Here is a 20853-nt window from a genome sequence, read left to right as displayed (position 1 = left end):
GATGGTGGAGAACCTCGTACATAAAAAGATGGTCTGGTCCGCCTAGGTCTTTTAAAGCCTGATGAAAGAAACTATGAAAGGGCTGACTGGCACGATGGCTGTCCATGTTAACCTTTTTGTGTTTAGGTAAGAAGTGCACGAGTCTATCAGGATGTGTTTGTTGTGTTGAGTGAACTGGAAAAAAGGCTTGAATTTGAGGTTAGCAAAATCTAAATTCAGGCGTGGTGAGTTGGAATAATTACGGCAAATGATTGCTCAGCAAGGTTTTAAACCTAAACAGAATCATGTCTTTGCTATCTTGGAAGCATTAGTTCCTCAGCTTTAGCAGAGTTGACAATTTTGCCGCTAAAATCAAGCCTTGGTGATGTTTATTGAAGAAAAGAGTGCACTTTGTGCGGGGTTGAAGCAACGGCTGTGAAATGTGAGCGGGCAGACACTCCTTCTCTGAAGTCTTTGAGTTGGGCAGAGAGTGCAGGGTAACAGCCGATGCCCGCAGCGACGGTGCAGGGGCGGTACTGTTACAAGGCACAGGTAGAGTGAGTGGGTAGTATCCTATGCTTCTATGACTTAGGAATGTGAGCAGAATTATTCGAGCACCGTGAAACCCTCACGGGTAAGTAGTGCGCTTTACAAATGTTCTGATTGATTGATTGATAACTGGTATGCACATGGGCCACCGAGCATTTTAGGTGTTTTCGTGGAGTTCTCAGAACAGTCCACAAGCCTCTGGTCAATATGTCATCTCCGGGTGGTGGAAGTTCTATCACTAGCCATTTGGTGCATGTGGCTGCCAAGGTGCATCCCCATCACTTTATGGTGGAGTAAGTGCCCGGCACAGCCAGCGTGCATGCCGACTGTATGTGTTGGGTACCCTTAATCCAGACTATGGCTCCTAGGGTGATGAGTAAGTGTGTGAAGTGGTCTTTATGAATGAAGATGGGAATGCTTGGGAATGTGTAGGCATCTGCGGTGTTACCCAAGCAGGTGTGAAATGGAAATATAAATCAGGATATGAATATGTGTTTTGTGTTGCAATATGTGTTTAAGGGTTGGCTAAAGAAGCGTAGACTCCAAGTTAATCTTAATGCAGTTGTCAAAGGGAAAATTGATGAGGAGTCATGGCCCATCGTCCTGTGGGTGAAAAGGAGGGTTTCTGAGTTGGGACAGGAAGGACACTTGGGTATGTCTTCCACAAAGATGCAGCTTGGGGAATATTAATGCTGGCCAGGGTTCACCAAGATGGGTGCTGTTTAGGTGCATGGGTGTCTTGAGCGTGCCGAAAGGGATAAATTAGCTAATCTGTGCGTTAGTAAGTGTTCTCCTGTAGGATGTGCCAATGGTCCATGGAGGAAGCTTGGCTGCAACATATTAGGCCCTTTTTGTGTGCCTCCAAGAAGAGAAGCTTTTGCTCTCATTTCTGGTGGACTATTTTACAAAGTAGATTGAGGCCAGAATTGTGGCGAGAGTTACTCAAAGTTTGGTGATTGCTTTTATGAAGGACATATTTTGTAGGGAAGGTTTGAAGAAAGAACTAGTACTCAATTTGTGTGTAATGAATTGACAGATTACTTACCAAGATATGAAATTGTGCACAGAGAGTTGCAAGTTATTATCCCCAATCCAACAGCCTAGCAAAAGATTTAATAGAGCATTCAGAGAGGCTATTCTGTTAGCAGTGAAGGGTGGTTTACAATGGAGGAAGGCTCTTCATGCTACTGTTTTAAATTATAGGACCATATTCAATCCTGTAATGGGAGTTTCTCTGTTTAAATTACTTGGAGGGGGGAGGCTGGTTCTACCTTGGTTCCTTGGAGGATCAGAGATGGAGGAGGTGTACAGAGGACTGTGGATTGAGGGGAAATTGGTGTAGAGCAGTATCAGGGGAGGATGAGGAAGTATGTGAATAGTAAGAGAGGAAAACCTACCAGGCATCATTTTTAAATTGGTGAAGGAGTAAGACTCAAATTCCCTATGAAGTCAGAGAATGGGTTGTCATAGTTCTCTAATCCTGTCAGGGCTATAGAGGTTTTCAGAAAGGTACTGAGAGTGGAAAGAGGCAAAATCTGGAATTTGAGTAGAATGTATGCCTCTTCTGATTAGAGTGAGAAAAGGAGAAGGGACTGTGGTGCTGCTTATGGCAACAGTAATGTTTTTTGGAGGAGCCAGTCTGTGATTCTGGTCTGCAGATGACTGGTTGTGAACGGCTGTTGAGTCTCGTCCAGTTGTGTATGGCGTGCAAAGTGTTGATGCCCTGGAGGGGTTGCCACATGGTGGCATGCGTGTGAAGGGTAGTGCAAGTGTGAGGGTATGCCTGACAAGTTCTTTGAATATCTACAATTTTCATCTTAACATTGTGATGGTATTTTCCAATATGTTTCTTGTATTTCATTTTTTGTTTGTTACTTTGTTTTTCTTTTCCCATTGGCTGTTATTGTTATATTTAGGAGAAAGGTGGGTGTTGTTCTCATGTGAATAGTGGGAGGTGATGGGTGCAATATTCATGAGTTCATGAATGTTGTGGGTTCTACAGGGCTGGTTGTTATGTACTTTACAGAAGCTGATAGAGTCTCAGTGACTGGTCGCTCCTCGTCTGCTCCTGGTCGTCTTCGGATTTGACCTACCTCTGTGTCCATGCTTCTTCGGGTGCTCTGTTACATCTGGCTCTTGACTGAATGGTGTACATTTTAGGTTTAATACGCCATCCTTGATCACTGATTGGTTGTGCTCTCCCCCTCTTACAGCGGCATTCCCTGCCTTGACCGACAACCACATAAGCCATAACTCCACCCTGGGAGGATACCTTGGAAGCGTCGAGAGCAAATCACCGTATCCGCCTCCCCAGGTCACGCCCTCCAGATACTCCCCTGTCCCCCGGCACATGATAGGGGAGGAGGACTTCAGCAGGTAGGTGGCCGGATGGCACGGCAGAGCTTGGGGCCATCTTTAAAGGGTGCGCCTGAGCGGATAGAGGTGGAGTGAAGGGAGCATAAGGGCACTGGGAGGGCAGAGGGAAGTCCCGGAGCAAGGAAGTGAAATAGAATTGTGTTATGTGGAGATGCCAGCAGTGTTCTTCCATGTACGCCCTACTACATGCCAAGGTGGGAGGGATGTCTCTGGCTGTTCATTGGCTCTGGTCTGAGGCTTTGTACCTGCCCTAATGAAAGACCTCAGAGGAACTAGATGGCTCACTGACCATCGCTGACCACAGTATCTTCCAAATACATGGCTGAGTGAGTATTTATAAGAAACCTGCTTGATTGATTGACATGGCACAAAGTGTGGGTATGTGATGGTGAGGTATGGACACGGATACCCTTGGAGAAGCACAGGGTGGTAGCGGCGAAGTCAGTGGTCCCTAAACAGGACAAGGGACTTTTGATCATCAAAACGAACAGTGTCACAGTGAAGATTTCATGACATGGGAAGGGGGAAGTGACAAGAAGGTGAGAGCATGGGAAGAAGCAAGTTTAGAGAACATGAAGAGAGGTACACCCAGCAGAAGAAAGGAGGCTGCACTAGTAAGGCATCATCTGGAGGGTTAGATCAAGTACTGGAGGTCATATTTGGACTTTGTTTTGGATTTAACTGTGTTCAACCGAACTCCTAGTGGATTCGAGAATGTGGCAGCTGGACCTGTAAGATTTTTAAAATTCATTCTTGAAGGGTTAAATGGCCTTTTGAGCTCTTTGATAAAGGTGTAGAGTTTATGCCGAAGCTGTCATAATTCACAACGAGATGAGATTGTTGCTTTTTCTTTGTGAGAGGTGTGAATGAGTAGATTTTGTGGTGGGTCTGGGCTCAGCCATAGTGTGAAGACGCTCAGCCTGGTTCTGGCCACGGAGTCCATCTTTATTCAGTTTCCCTTTTGTCCAAAGCTCTCCCTGTGCTGCCCTTTGTTTCTGGCACAACACCCTCCAACAACCCTGCATCTCCCTAGGCAGGGTGCAGCAAGCACAGGATACCCGAAAGCCTCCACACCCCCCTGCCACCAGGGGGTGGGCTTGGAGTGCCTGTTTCAATCACAAAGGCATGTCCAAAGCCTCAAGCTTTGCTTCAGAGCATCGGTTAGGACGCTGTGGCCAAGCAGACATCCTGATCTGGCAAGAAGGCTCCTTGGCATTGGCACTCTGGCACTGCTCATCATCTTGTGTTTGTTGCCACCTTCAGGTGAGAATAGTGAGGTACCCCCTCCTGTGACCTCCTGTCCTGGAGACCTGAAGTGCCCTGGCCATGCTACTGTCAGGTCAGCTGAAGCAGGATGCTCTGCTTGTACCCACCCCACCACCACCACCACAACGACAACCAACACCACCACCACCACCCGCAGGCAGTGACAGTCCTTTCTAACTGCTTAGAGGCAGGAAACGCTCCTCGCCAAGTTATATCTCCTGTTTGCCAAGCTTGCCACGTTTGAGGGCCCTCTTAGGAGACACAGCGACCAGTCTGTCTCCTCGGCTGAGGGTGGACACAAGAAGAACTGTCTCCTCGGCTGAGGGTGGACACAAGAAGAACTGTCTCCTCGGCTAAGGGTGGACACAAGAATAACTGTCTCCTCGGCTGAGGGCGGACACAAGAAGAACCTCACTCTTGGTGTCCCACAAATAAGGCTACCTGACTTAATTTATAGTATTTTTAAGCGAGAACCTGCCCCCAGGGGCAGCAGAGAGCCGTAGTAGACAAAGAGCTACAGAAAAGTGTGGTGAGCATGGGGCTCCACAACTGCCTTAGGCGATGGAAGTAGGGCTGCGGGGGACTCTGCAGGACCCCCAAGATAACCATGCTGGAGTTCAGAAGGTGAATAAGCATTAAACAGGACTTTAAATTGTGTTTTATCCTGTCACGTTTGCTGTGTGTTCAAAGACAGAGGTCAAATGCCAGTCTAGTTTTCAGACAAAGTGCTGCTTTTTCTTTTACTGTTGAGATGTTGTTTACTTTTCTTTCTGTGACTGCAAAATGAGAGGATTTTGTAACGTCAACTATGAGACTCTTGCTGGAGTGAAAGGTGAGGCTGAAGGGTGTCATTTTCTTCTAACACACAACATTTAAATACCAATAAATGATTTGTACAAATATTTCAAAATCCATAAACAGTTAGAAAAGCACAAGTGAACACTTTTTTTCTAATTCTGAAATGTGATGGATACAAATATATCAATAGGATGCAAACAAATCACAACCCTTTCCTTAGTGATGCGCAAGTAACAAATATTCAATGACAGACAATTTCTACATATTATTGTTTGTGCAGTTGTTATAGTTTTAGCAGTAAAACTGTGCATCTCTGCAAACTTAGGGGCTTATTAGAAGGGCAGGCGGACTTTGTCCGCCCGCCATCCCGAGGTAAAAAGGGACCGGCCGCCATAAGGGCAGGGGTCCCGTGGGGGCCATTAGGATGTGCCCGCCACACTGGTGGACGCATCCCGCATTCAGCACCGCCTGCCGCAATGCTAAAAATGCACGTCATGCATTTCAATGCACAACGTGACAGGCACCGGGCGGTGCCTGCCACGTTGTATATTGAAATGCAGGGGGTACCATAGATACCCCCCCATGTGCACCCTCCATCCCCCAGAATCCCTGGGGGCCCACAACTGCCCCCCGCAAGAGATTCCTGCATGCCTTTCCGTGTGTCCGCCACCATCATAATATGGATGGCGGTGTCTAGCAGACACCGCCACCATATAAACTTTTCTTTTCGTCCGCCGTGGTCCCCCCGCCATAGTAATATGGCGGCAGGGAAATGGATGGTGGGCGTAAACGGATGTCGGGCGGCTCGCCACTGCCATGCGGGCGGTGGCGATCCGCATGACATCCTAATGGGGCCCTTAGTGCCCATTTCAATGGAAAAAGTGCAGTTTGTAAAGGAAAGTGTTACCACATCATGCTTTAGTAATACATTTGTGACAATGTGCTCCTAAACACACCAACAGTTCCATGCCACTCCCTCACCTCTCCTGCTGAGTGGGCGTGGCTCCTATGCAACACGTTCTCTGTGCAACGCTTGGATTTCTCGGAGTCCGTATGAGTTTAGTGATGTACCATTATTGCCAGCGCCCCCACTCTGAAACTTGTTCCAGCTACACTTACGACTTGGCTGTAGTTTTGCAATTACAGTTAGGGCTCCTTGTTTTCCCTTTTTACTGATTTTTACAGATAAATACGGAAGGAAAACCATTTATTTTCCTGTCTGTATTTATTTTTAAATGTGGATAAAAACGGAAATTGGTTAATTTTTTTAGAAATTCTAAATGCTGTAATTCATGACTACTAGGGCAATAACTCTGTCGATCAAAAGGCAAGGGGGTTAAAAAAGATTAATAGATTTTAGTAAAGAGCCTTAAACAGCAATAGATATGCACAACCTTGATATTAAAATGTGCATGTCATCTGAGTGTGTCTATATCCCTAAAACCTGTCAGTCGTTCAGGCATGAGTGCATATTTATCGTTCAAATAAATGTAGAAATATATTCATTTCAGATTCATTTTTCTACAAAACCCAAAATAAATATGGATAAATACAGATAAGATTAGCAAAAAATGAATAGGGATAAATACAGACGGAAATGTCAAAAAAATAATGAGGGTGAAACGGGGGATAGGGCAATTCCAAACACGGGACACAAGTTAGGACTAATTTTAGCGGCACACGAAGGGCTCGCTTCTGCACATGCTGGTGTTTCCGCCACAGTATCATTATTAAAACAGAGATATTGGTGGCCACGCATGAGAAAAAAGACTAGGAACTATGTTCTAGAATGTGAAATATGCCAAAAAATTAAAGTATCAACAGTGAAACGACCAGCGCAGACGCCCCTTCTAATCTCAGACAAACCATTAGCATGTGTTTACTTGGACCACTGTGGTCCCTTACAAAGGGACGGCAACTATAAATATATCATGGTCACAGTGGATTCCTGCACGAGATTCATTTGGATGTGGCCCCAGCGCTCCGCTGACGCCAGAACTGTTATAAAAGATTTGCGAGTCTTTATCGGCACATACGCAATTGGCATGCTACATTCTGACCAGGGACCTGCGTTTAGCTCTCGGACTTACAAGGAGGCCATGGCCAGCATGGGCATTGCATTGCGGTATTCTAGTCCATTCCATCCCGAGGGAAATGCGGTAGTGGAGAGAAAAAACTCTGACATAAAGCAATCTATAACAGCGAGGGTATTAGGTTCGGGGGACGGGTGCGTCAAACATCTAATAAGTGTCCAACGTAGTCTTAATAATCTGCCAAGAAAATCTCTAGGAGGTATCACTCCGTACAAACTTTTGTTTGGTACAAGAATGATCATTCATGATCTCGATTGTCACACTTCAGTGGTGAAACAAAAAACTTTTGACATCAAAGATCGTTTGGCTGTTTTACAGGACTGAAATGAAACAAGAAAAAGTCTAAGTAACGAAAAGCAAAAGCCAGCGACCACTGAAGAAAACCTCCTGTCCCAGCAAGACCTGTCTGGATTCCAAAGATTGGGGATCTGGTCAGAGAAAAGATCGCGGTGAAGAAGGAATTTGGGCCTTCTTACAGAAAAGCAGTACCTGTCTTAGCTGTCAGCGGAACAAGATCAGTAGTACTACCACCCCTTGCTGGTAAAAAGGAGAACCGAGTTGTATCAATCGACCTGGTGAAACCAAAACCATGTGGCCAATAATAAGTAGTAGGCCCAGTGGACTCCCAAGAAGTAGCAGAAGACCAAATCTTGCTACAATCCAAGAGGTTCAAACTGAGAGACTAATCACATTTGATAAACCTTCGGTGAATAAAAAAGGACTATGCAACAAAGCCATGGAACTTGTGCCTCTTGAAACCCAAATTGCAACAGTTCGTCAAGAAACACCTGTCTACAATGGTGTAGCATCTGAACATACATATCCAAAGATAAATGAAAATCCGGAAGCAATTCCACCAGTTGACAGAACTGCATCTGGCTACTTTATCAACTTCGATGACTTTTCTGTTGATCCAAGTGAACATGAAGAAACGCCAGCAACAAAAACGTTCACAGAAAAAATTACAGAGTTCTTTCATCAACTCGGAGAAACATATCTAATTTCACTATGGATTAAATTATGGATTGTGTTAGGTGTACTTTTCCTCCTTCTGTGGCTCATCTTGGTTTTAAGTTTGGGTAGATTTATTGATGGAAAATATAGTACAATGGACACAGCAATTCAGAACATCAACTTGGTCCTGAAACCACCTAGATCTTCTCACATCGAAAAAAGAGAACTATCATCCTTGAACATCACAGCCATCCCTATACCTGGTGGTATAGCATGGGACAAAACTGACTATGAAATCTATGGCCCGGTTGAGCTCTTGAAATATCCACACCAATTCAAGATCTCTTTAAGTGACTTTGTATCACCTAGTACTTTCTCTGATGATTGGGACTTTGAAAATATTAATAATATGATGTCAGATTTAGAAATGTCAGCAAAATTTAGAGAACATGATTATTTACAGGGTTCTTCGAATTATGAAGAAATGTATTGCTTCAATCACTTTGGGCATCATTATCTGCATAAATCTGCTAATCCTAGAAATGTTTTCAGTTATAATCAGTGGTAAAATTTTCCAACTCCGCCAAAAGGCAGTTCTCCAGTATTCAATCTTTCATAGATTCACATGCTTGTATCTTCCCCGTCGTCATGGTCGGAGTCTCCCGGTAAATAATAACCATAGCAGTATAAGGAAAAACTGCCTGAAACCATAGAGTAGTGAAACCAGAGGGTAACCTCTCCTCCTCATTATGTGGCCCAAACTACAGCCAATCAGCAGCCAGCCCCAGCCTACACCATTCCCAGCAGAGCCACCATACCTCAGATTTCCAACCGCCTTCGTGTGAGAAGGAGTCTCCCTGAGCTCTGCTCAGTTTATTCTCTCTTCACTGAACTTTTGACTTTTTTCAGTTGGAAGTCAGGTACTGTTCTCTTTTTTCTTGTCAAGGATTATTTCATTCATAATGTCTGAAAGCTCCAAGAAGACCCTTTTCAGAGCTTGCAGATCCTGTGGCAAGGCCAGATTATTTTCTGAGGATCCTCACAAGGAGTGCTTGTACTGTCTGTACCCAGAGCATATCCCTAAGGACTGCAAGTATTGCCGGACCTTCTCTGCCAAAACTCTGAAGGATAGAGAAGAGCGCCTCTTATTATGGCTTCAGAAAAGGAAAGTTCAAGACTCGGAGTCTGAAGGAGAAGCCAAGGGACACACCTCTAAAAAGCTAAAAAGAGGGTCCTCTGAGGAAAAGGGAGAGGTGAGGAAGCAAATAGCAGTAAAAACTAAGGAAGGTGAACCTTCTACTTCACTCCCTCCAAATCCTCTCAAGCCTTCCTCAGAAAAGAAGGCTCTGTCGTCGCTTCCGTCGACGAAATCTGCTGAGATTCCAGTCAGATCGCCGATGAGGCCGTCGTCGACGACGACCATTCCGTCGACGACGACGACAGTCTCGACGACGACAGCTTCGTCGACGTCGACAACAACGACTACTCCGTCGACGGTGAGTGCCAGACCTTCGTCGACGGCGAGATCTTCGTCGACGAGCATCCCGTCGACGATGTGGATAATTGTTTCGTCGACGGCCCCGTCGACGGCCCCGTCGACGGCCACGTCGACGACCCCGTCGAAGACGAAAAAATCATCGACGATGCCAACTCCAACAAAGATAACTTCGACTTATATTTCCGTAAAGAGGATTGCTCCGTCGACGGGGGTGTTGGCGAGCAAAAAAGGGGAGTTTTCCATGCCAAAGATTTCACCTCTGCTGCCCTCCACCATTCTGGATTGCCAGGAGTCAGAGGAGGAAGGATCCTTTGGTGTTGCTTACAGTCCTTCGCAGCTCCATATTAAACATCAGGATTCTGATGAGGAAGACCACCAGGAGGCCCAGGAGCACTTCGCTTTTGCAGACCGGCCGGCCAAGGGCCAGATGAGATACGAGTCATTTCACCAGGCTTATCACTATGATGATGATGAGGAGGAAGTGGATACGCCTGCGAGAGAAGAGGCAATGTCGGTGCCTATCTCTTTAATATCTGACCTAAGAAGTATGATAGACAGCTATTATCGTCGCTTTCCAGAAGATAATGCTTCCGCGGCCTCAGAGAAAGTCTCTCAATCTGTTAAAGAGACACCTCTGGCTCAGCCGCCTCCTCCTCCTGGGACAGAGGTCCAAAATGTTATTACGATTCGTGATGACTTAAATGAGTCCGACCGGGATGATCAGGAGGAGGAAGGGGAAATTCCTTAGGATGAGGAAGTTGGAGATGAATGGGACCAATATATTGCTCCAACGTCTCCGGTGTCACCTTTGCCTCAATCAAGCTCTCCACCAGAGGACATAGCCAGTTTTCATGACTTGATGGAAAAAGCGGCTAAAAGATTCAAGCTTTCTATGCCAGTCAAGCTAAGCGAATGTTTCCTTTACGACTTTAAGGAGTCCTCCAGGAAGTCGGTAAGAGCCATTCCAATTATTGACCATATCTGGGATGAAGGACTCAAACTGATGAAGAATCCAGCCTCAGTCCCAGCATCCATACCCAGGCTGGACAAGAAGTATCGTGCTGTAGAGAAGGCTCCAGCATGTCTTATTGGTCATCCTCGACCGGACTCGTTCGTGACTCAAGCGGCGCAGAAGTGCTCCAAGAACCCGACGGCAACATGTCTGGCACCCCCGATATGGAGGGCAAGAAGATGGACGGCATTGGTAAACGCTTTGCAGTCATGGCAGCTGCTTCCATCAAAGCTGCCAATGCAATGGCTCTTCTGAGCCGGTTCAATAGACAGATGTGGTCTGACATTGCGCCTTTCCTGTCGCACCTTCCGGAGGACAAGAAAGAGGAGGCGACTGCCATTCTACAGGACGGAGCCAGAGCAGCGTCGGAGTCCATAGACGTGGCAATGGACATAGCGTCTATAGCCTTTCGCCAGATGGCTGGGGCGGTAATCCTGCGGAGGCAAGGCTGGCTCAAAGCTACGTCTTTTCGACCGGAGGTCCAGGCAAAAATATTGGACATGCCATTTGATGGAGAAAGCCTCTTTGGCAAGCAGATCGACGAGGCGTTACAGGGGATAAAAGCAGATACCAATACTGCTAGATCCTTGGGTTCATTACAACAAGGCCGTTATCAGTCCTTTCGCGGCCGAGGATCCAGAGGACACTTTTAACAGCAGCATTCTTCTTACCAATCTAATCGGTACCAACCTTACAACCAACAGGGTTACCGTCAGTACTCCTCCAACCAGCAGTATCGGTCCTCAAACACTTCCTTCCAACGACAAGGAAGAAGAAAGTCCGCCGCCAGAGGGAAGCAAGACTCTGGTCGCAGACAGTGATGTTCCTCAGGCGCCTCCATTACCGCTTCAGATCGACCAGTTCCACTACCTCTCTCAGTTTCTCCCACATTGGCAGTCCATAACATCGGACAGATGGGTATTAGACATACAGGGTCACACCCTGGAATTCTCGCAAAGGCCTCCAAATCGTCCACCTCTCTGCAGAGTTCATCAGCACCTAGCGGCTCTCAAAGCATAGGTCTTATCACTCATACTGAAAGGAGCGATAGAGGAAGTCCCATCAGACCAGCGGGGAACAGGTTTTTATTCACACTTCTTCCTTATAAGGAAAAGACAATCATCAAAATGGAGACAGGGGCTGGACCTCAGAGATCTGAACACATACATAAAGAAGATTTCTTTCCGTATGCTGTCCGTGCAGGAAATTCTGCTACTGCTCCGCAAAGGAGACTACATGGTCTCTCTAGACCTGCTGGAGGCATACTTCCACATTCCGATACACAAAAAGCACAAGAAGTATCTGCGATTCATGGTGGAGGGGCGCCATTGCAAGTTCAGAGTTTTGCCTTTCGGCCTGAAGTCTGCCCCCAGAGTTTTCACAAAATGCATGGCTCCTATAGCGGCGCATTTAAGGCAGCAAGGTCTACAGGTTTTCCCATACCTAGACGACTGGTTAGTGAAAGGACCATCGTTCCAATCAACGCGAGATCTCTACGGACCTGCACGGATCTCTTCCAAAGGCTAGGCCTTCGGATAAACAAAGAAAAATCATTTTTTATTCCGACTTGTGCTCTACAATTCCTAGGAGCAATCTTGAAAACACAGGAAATGAAGGCTTACCCTTCAGAAGAAAGGGTAACAAAAATCTTGAATCTGACTGCATCTCTGGCAACAAAAAAGTTCACTTCCATCAGAATATTCAAGTCATTACTGGGAATGATGTCCTCTTGTATTCCACTGATCCTCAACTGCCGTTTACAGATGAGACCGCTGCAAGAAGCCCTGGACAAACAATGGGTCCAAGCCCTGGGTTCCTTCGACGACAAGCTGGTCTTAACCTGTCAGATCAAACGTCCAATGTCATGGTGGGGTATCAGGAGCAACCTAACGAAGGGCCTGTCATTCGAACCTCAATCACCAAGCTACGTCATGACATCAGACGCTTCATTACGAGGTTGGGGAGCGCATCTGCAAGACCTGGAGATTCAAGGCCTTTGGTCTCCTCAAGAGGCGAAGCTTCACATCAATCTCTTGGAATTAAAAGCCGTCTTCCTGGGCCTTCAGGCTTTCCTTCCCAGGATCCAGGGTTCATCGGTCTTAGTGTGGACAGACAGCACAACAACAATGTTTTACCTGCGCAAGCAGGGTGGAACAAGATCAAAACCCCTGTCGATTCTGGCTCAAAGAATTTGGAAATGGCTATTGTGTCAAAACATAACGCTGCAAGTGGAACATGTTCCAGGAGTGGACAACCCAAAAGCGGACCTGTTAAGCAGGGCATCCGACATTTGCCACGAGTGGGAACTATGTCAGGTCCAGCTGAATCGGATTTTCAACGTATGGGGCAAGCCAAGTCTGGACTTGTTTGCAACTCAGAGCAACAAGAAATGCAAACATTATGCCAGCAGGTTCAATTCAATTCAATTCAATTCTGTAATTTATATAGCGCGCTACATACCCAGAGAGTCTCAAGGCGCTTGAGGAAAGGTGGGGAATTACTTGTCGAATATCCAGGTTTTAAGTAGCTTTCTGAATGCTAGATGGTTCTGAGTGAGGCGAAGGTGAATGGGAAGTGAGTTCCAGGTTTTAGCTGCCAGGTATGAGAAGGATCTTCCTCCCATGGAGGATTTGTTAATGCGAGGGACAGCGGCCAGGGCTTGGTTGGAGGAGCGTAGCTGGCGGGAGGGGGTGTAGAATGAAAGTCGTGTGTTGAGGCAATCTGGTCCAAGTTCGTAAAGTGCTTTGTGTGCGTGGGTTAAGAGGCGGAATGTTATCCTCTTGTTGACGGGAAGCCAGTGAAGGTTTTTCAGGTGGCCAGAGATGTGGTCTTTACGTGGGATGTCTAGTATGAGTCTGGCTGATGCATTCTGGATGCGTTGGAGTTTTTTCTGGAGTTTTGCGGTGGTTCCGGCGTATAGGGTGTTACCGTAGTCCAGGCGGCTAGTAACCAATGCGTGGGTTCCCTCAGCAGGATTCGAGGGGGAATGCTCTTCACCTCCGATGGACAGGGATGTTTGCCTATGCCTTCCCTCCCTTTCCCCTGATTCCCAGATTACTGAGGAAAATTAGATCAGAACCTTGCCAAATAATACTGATAGCCCCAGCCTGGCCGAGGCAGTTTTGGTATACGGAGCTTCTGCAATTGTCGGTGAAACCAAGAATACAGCTCCCGATACCTAGGAACTTGATTTCCATGAACAGAGGCCAAGTACTTCATCCGCAATTGACCTCTCTGAAATTGTCCGCTTGGAACCTTTTGAGCACAAATTCCAATCTCTAGATATCTCTCCGGAATGTCGTGAAATATTACAAAGTTCCGCAGCGCTGTCTACCAACAAGTCATATACTGCAAAATGGAAGCGATTCTGTAGTTGGTGCGTTGCTAATGCAGTGCATCCCTTGACGTCCTCTGCTGAGAAAATTCTCCCTTATTTACTGCATTTAGCCAGATCAGGGCTGGCGCACTCATCTATTAAGGTCCATCTAGCAGCAATTTCCAGATACAGAAGATCCCCAGGATGCCCATCTTTGTGGTCTAACAGACTAATCAAAGAATTCTTAAAAGGGCTGTTCAGGAAGTTTCCTCCTGTTAAGCGTCCTCCACCTTCATGGCAGCTTAACACAGTCTTGTCACAGCTTATGAAAGCTCCGTTCGAGCCCATACACAAATCGGAATTGCAATTCTTGTCATGGAAGGTAGCATTACTGCTGGCGCTCACATCAGCCAGAAGAGTGAGCGAGATCCAAGCTTTTTCTATTTTGCACCCCTTCATTCAATTCAGGCCGGATAAGGTGAGGCTAAGAACTTACCCTAAATTTGTGCCTAAAATACCCTCTTATTTTCATCTAAATGAACCTGTGATCCTGCCTACATATTTTAAAAATCCATCCTCAGTGGCTGACAAAGCTCTACATACTTTGGATATTGGCAGATGCCTAAAATTTTACATTGAAAAGACAAAAAAAATTCGCAAATCAAACCAACTGTTTGTCGCTTACTCGGGGCCCAGAAAATGTCTGGCCCTGTCACGTTCCTCCATTTCCAGATGGATTGCATCCGCTATTGTCTTCTGTCATGAGAAAGCAGGAAGGCCTCTCGACATGGAAGTCCGTGCCCATGATACACGGAAAATGGCGACGTCTTCTGCATTGCTAGCAGGAGTACCCCTTCCAGACATATGTAGAGCAGCAACCTGGTCGACTGCTCATACATTCACCAAACATTACTGTCTGGACACGGAATGGAAAGCAGATGCAGCAGTGGGACAGGCAGTTCTGCGACATCTCTTTAAATAAGGTACATGTTTATGGATTGTATTCTGCTAATTTTTTCTATATGATATGTTTTCTCTTTACGCTAATAATTATAATGGCAAAGTTTTATTGATCATGCCTTTGGATTTGTAATAAGTTCTTTTTAATAGAAGCAATTTATGGCACACAGCCCCGAGATAGGAAAGGGGTCTAGCCTAGAAACGCTCTAACTACAAGAACTGCTATCTACTCTGATACAAGCATGTGAATCTATGAAAGATTGAATACTGGAGAAAGAACTAGTTACTTACCTGTACACTATGGTTCTCCAGTATTATCTTTCATAGATTCACATGCGCCCGCCCGCCTCCCCGTTTCCATTAGGTAGACCACCTTTTATCTCTGGTTTTCCTGCATAGCTCACTCTTGGGCGGTAGGAAATCTGAGGTATGGTGGCTCTGCTGGGAATGGTGTAGGCTGGGGCTGGCTGCTGATTGGCTGTAGTTTGGGCCACATAATGAGGAGGAGAGGTTACCCTCTGGTTTCACTACTCTATGGTTTCAGGCAGTTTTTTCTTCTACTGCTATGGTTATTATTTACTGGGAGACTCCCACCATGACGACGGGGAAGATACAAGCATGTGAATCTATGAAAGATAATACTGGAGAACCATAGTGTACAGGTAAGTAACTAGTTCTTTCAAAACCATTTTATGAAAAGTTTCCATACTTCTCAGGGTTTAATTACACTAATCCAGAAACGTTTTATTTTAAAATTATGAATAAGACAGGAATGAAAAACATGTTGACAAATACTAAATTGATTTATTCTGAAAAGTTTTATGAAAAAATGTCTACATTTGGTTTTGAATTTTGGAAAAACAACATTGAGACAAAGACCATCTGGGGTACAAAAGAGTGGCAGGTACAAGGTTTAGAATCATTATTCAGAGCCTGCATGATCCCAGAACAAATAATGTTCCTGAAGGACACCATTCAACAAACAACGTGTCTTGGCCTAGCCAAGATAAAAGATTTAAACAACCTGTCTATACCAAAGCCTATGCCTGATAGAAACACCACTACAGATGAGGGGTTAGACGTGTCCTATATTTTAAAACAAAACAGAACAATTCCTGATTGGTACAAATGGTTGATCTGGCCCACAGACACTAATAACTGTCAAGATAGATTCCTGAACAAAATACAGGGGTTCGAACAGAATAGGCCAGACCCAAGATATTCCCAAAGACAACATCCAGGGATAATTACAACATATAGGGCCAGATGTAGGAGCCGAAATACCGGTCGGTAACGGCCGATTTCGGCCGTTACCGACCGGTATTCAGTAATTGGCATGTAGGGGCCCTATTTTACCGATTCAGTAAATTTACCGAATGGTAAATTTACCGAATCAGTAAAATACCGAATCGGTAAAATACTGAATCGGTATTTTTACCGATTCGGTAACTTCCTGATGTAGGTGGGACTCTTCTGAGTCCCAAAGGCCTTACAGATTCGGTATTTTACCACCCAATCCAATTTGGTGGTAAAATACCGAATCCAGGTGTGCATGCACATGTGTGCATGCACACCTATGCCATGTGACAGACAGACATGCCCTTAGGGCATGTCTGTGTGCCACATGGCACACATGCCAGTATTTGGGGTGCTAGAGGGTGTCAAAGTGACACCCCCTGCACCCTTGCTGGAATCGGTATTTACCGAATCGGTAAATACCGATTCGGTAATGTCCATTGATTCCTATGGGCTTCAATGCCCATAGGAATCAATGGGCATTACCGAATCGGTATTTACCGATCCGGTAAATACCGATTTTTACAGAATCGGTAATTCAATTACCGATTTTACCTATATCTCCCCCCTTCTATTTTACCGATTCATAAATACCGAATCGGTAAAATTCGGTATTTATGAATCGGTAAAATAGAATTACCTACATCTGGCCCATAGTGTAGGAAAACTATGCCTCGACTGGCTACAGAAATCCACACTACCGGAAATTAAGCAACACTTAACTTTACTTAAAGAAGGTGCTGACTTGCGATATTTCATAATGGGACCTCGCTAACAGCGTCAAAAACTTTTCATATACGCCGGTATATACGCAGCTTACAATGAAGCTTGGAAAGTATCACAAATTGAAACTGCAGAAAAAATAAGAGAAATTGATCGTATTCATTTGGAAAAATCACTTACTGTAGTGGACAATGGGTTAACGACTCTGTCCTCCAGAATTTATTCACTGGACAGCATGTATCATCTGCTATTGATATAATAGAACAGGATATGCTAATGTTACAACATGGTCAATCCCAATTAGGTTCTATTGTACAGCTAGGCGGGACGTTACAAAACCTTTTACAGACAACTGTGCTTTTAACCTCGTCCAAAGAACCGTATGATCTGCAAGTTGCAAGGACAGCGGCAGAGATACATACCCTATTATCGACAAATTGCCCCGTGCATTTCGTAGAAATGTTAAGCCAAATCTTAAACATGTCAGATACAAGTGGCATCGCACATGTATTTAAGACAATTTTTTCTGGACTGTTAGCACCCTTTGAAACAGTCCTGGGCATCTTCCCGAATTTTGTGCCTTCTTTTTTTCGGTGGCCTGCCTCTTATTTTGGGACTCGTAGCAGGAATTTTATTTTTGTTCCTTCTGCTCCGATATGGCAAGCCAAGTCACAGACAAAACTCAGGCTACGATGGAAGAAACGATCCTAGCAATACGATACCGAGAACGTATCACAAAAGTCCTCGGATTGGCCCGGCTAAGAGATCTAAACACTACCTGGTTTCTTTCATTCAGACCAATCCGGCAAGATTGCATCTTACCTGTGCTTCGATGTCTGCTATGCGGAGAAGAATGCGTGTTGGACGTCTGTCTTACACTACCATCAGCCTTACCAATGGATATCGATGCTTTGCTTGGTCCGGTAACGACTCATGCAACATGTTGTCCCCAGCGGCTACCTATTCTGATGACGGCATTCGTTGAGACTTCACCATTACGATTAGGTGGCGGTGAAGTACGAGATGAAAGCGGCACCACACAAGTACAACCTTCCATGACCATTGCTGATCTAAACACCGATGATGGCAATGCATCGCATATATGCACTATTTCCACTTTTTCTGAGTTGGCCCAACTTTCACCTACTGTTGTAGACAAATTTTTTGCCGGCCTATCTGAAGTAATGTTCTCTCCTAACAACTGGAATAATATTTGAAACAGCGAGCACACAGCGTTCCCTGAACTCTGAATTCGGCCTTCAGTTTTTATAAACAACACTACTGAAAACATTTGGAACTATTTTTTCCCATGAAAGCGAATTAATTTTTTCCCAATTTCCAAAATATTTACCTTTTTTTGGCACATGGTACTCTGCTTAAAGTAGAACTATTCTTAGAGAACAGAACTTCTATTTTTTGAGACTCTAGAGACAATATTTTCAATCAGCCTCTAGCACATGTACAATATTGTATAAATATGTGATGAAATGGTCTCGACCTTTTTTTCTGTATTAAGAGCCATTTCATAAATGTAAATTTCGTGATTCATTCAGGGAAGATTATAATGCACTACAAAAATGTTATCTGAATGATACCACTGCTTGAAAGCGTACAGTATAATACTCATTTTCGTGTATCTATACCATTTTAAATGCATTTGATGTATTTTGGGGTGGGCTGGAAAATACATGCATACTTATATGTTTATATATTGCTTAGTATTTAGTAATGATGGACATTATACGCGGAGTGGGTGTTGTGAACGTATCTAGGACCCTAATTAAATATTCCCGATTTATGCCCTTATGTGGTTATAACAAATCATATCCTTATAAAGGCATAAGAATCATATCCATATTTAGTCATAGCCAATGCAGTTCAAATACGGCAAGGCTACTTCCCTAGACTCCTAGAAAGTACAACACGTTCTTTAAACAAACCAAACCTCCAGCAGCCCGGGAATTCCCCCTGCTTCTATTTTGATTTGTCCTAGAACTCCTGAGAGTCCTGAAAGAACTGCCAGTTCTTAGTGACAGTTCTTAGTGACGTCTTATGTCCAACCTTACGTCAAACATGGCACATTCCAGGTATAAATATACCAGCATTTGCCTTAAGCAACACACGGTGGTTTGGAGCAGAGCGGCTATCTACTTACCCAAAGCCCAGCTGATGCATGTGCCGAAGGAAGCCGACCCTCCCATTTGACGCACTGAGAAAGACACTGTCTTTTCTCCTGCCGAGAAATCCAGCTCCAGTGTTTCCAGTCACCCTTGCGGGTTGCTGGGAGATCGAGTCCTGAGAAAGAGATACAAGACCTCCTTCATTCTATTACCAAGGTACGGAGCTGATTAGATGCTTAGAGAATTCTTGATTCAAATTCTTGTCAAAACTAACTTAACTTAAACTACAGCTCACTTACTCCTTCCCACGTACAAGGCTTAGGTTAGGTACACCGGGGTAGGCGTATTTTAGAAGCACCAGTTGAGTACGTTTAGTCAACTTTTATCATTGTATGTATTGTATATATTTTATCCGTTTTAAGTATCATATAGCTCAGAAACCATATAAATGCTTTTACAGTATTATTTCATAATACTCCTTTTACTGTACGCACTTTACTTTATGACAAGTATTGCAATTGTGGCAATTCACTTCTCTTGCATGAGAAAGAAGACTGCTCAATAAATAACAACTTTTATTGAAAATGCCTGTCTCTCTATTTCTCTGCACTCTGGTGAAACTAAGCATGCACGATTGACTGAATGAAATAGCTATCTATTGTTTTCACACGACTCTGGAGATATACTCCTTATTCTGGAGGGAGCAAAGTTGTCATGTTTATGCGGTTGTCAGAAACTAATCCCTTCTTGTCTAATCAGGAAAGTTAATTCCTTCCTGTTCATTCGAAAAAGTTTCTAGTGACCTCTGAGCTAGCTGGCATACCTAATTAAGTCTAACATATTCAGTAGAGACCTAGATGACCTCAGTCCTATGTCTAAACTACCGTTTATGTTATTCCAATGCGCTGAGCCTATTGGGAGTATAGGAACTACACTACAGTGGTTAGCTGGATTGTTCTCCCAGTCCCCCGTATCTTCTTTTTTGAGATATGTCCCATTCATGCATTCCCGTGCTCTTGTTACCTTTGTGGTTGGTTGTTTGTTCTTCCACTCCACCTGCACTCTCCTGTGTAGTTTTTGCTCTCATTCATGCTGCATTCTTGTTCTGTTTCAAGTGTTAATGTTGCTATCTGATGCCCTACTGCCCCAGTATCATTGTCTGTTTGTTTGGTGATCTATCTCTTATAGTTGTAGAAATATTTTGTTGTTGTTCCCTGTGTGGTTAGTGTTCTCCCTTCAGATGTTTTGCAGTTGTCCCTGGGATTGGAGTTCTTCCATTCTCTGTAGTCTCTTATTGCTGCTGTGTCTTGTGTGGTGGGTGGTGTCATCCATGCTTCCTGCAGTTTTTAAAGTATTTTCCAGTGTGGTTGGTGTTTTCCTGCAGTCTCTTGCTTCTGTGTCTTGGGTGGTCGGTGGTGTCATCCATGCTCCCTGCAGTTTTAAAGTATTTTCCAGTGTGGTTGGTGTTTACCTGCAGTCTCTTGCTTCTGTGTCTTGTGTGGTCGGTGGTGTAATCCATGCTCCCTGCAGTTTTAAAGTATTTTCCAGTGTGGTTGGTGTTTACCTGCAGTCTCTTGCTTCTATGTCTTGTGTGGTCGGTGGTGTCATCCATGCTCCCTGCAGTTTTAAAGTATTTTCCAGTGTGGTTGGTGTTTACCTGCAGTCTCTTGCTGCTGTGTCTTGTGTGGTCGGTGGTGTCATCCATGCTATCTGCAGTTTTAAAGTATTTTCCAGTGTGGTTGGTGTTTAGCTGCAGTCTCTTGCTTCTGTGTCTTGTGTGGTCGGTGGTGTCACCCATGCTCCCTGCAGTTTTTAAAGTATTTTCCAGTGTGGTTGGTGTTTACCTGCAGTCTCTTGCTGCTGTGTCTTGTGTGATCGGTGGTGTCATCCATGCTTCCTGCAGTTTTAAAGTA

At 44.8% G+C, this 20853-nt stretch overlaps 1 protein-coding gene across 3 annotated transcripts in view; it reads left to right on the top strand.

The window, feature by feature from the left end:
- Positions 1-20853, top strand: part of DLG3 (discs large MAGUK scaffold protein 3) — a 2000883-nt gene that overhangs the window by 1140983 nt on the left and 839047 nt on the right. For all 3 annotated transcript variants that reach the window (XM_086918303.1, XM_086918301.1, XM_086918300.1), the window contains one exon: positions 2742-2904. In XM_086918303.1, the coding sequence (XP_086774429.1) occupies positions 2742-2904 (163 nt within the window). The remainder of the gene's footprint in view (positions 1-2741; positions 2905-20853) is intronic.

This window comes from Lissotriton vulgaris, chromosome 4_1 (assembly GCF_964263255.1).
Source record: "Lissotriton vulgaris chromosome 4_1, aLisVul1.2, whole genome shotgun sequence".
Classification (NCBI taxonomy): Eukaryota; Metazoa; Chordata; class Amphibia; order Caudata; family Salamandridae; genus Lissotriton; species Lissotriton vulgaris.
Note: the sequence above shows the minus strand (reverse complement) of the source record. Positions and strands in the feature narration are given on the sequence as shown.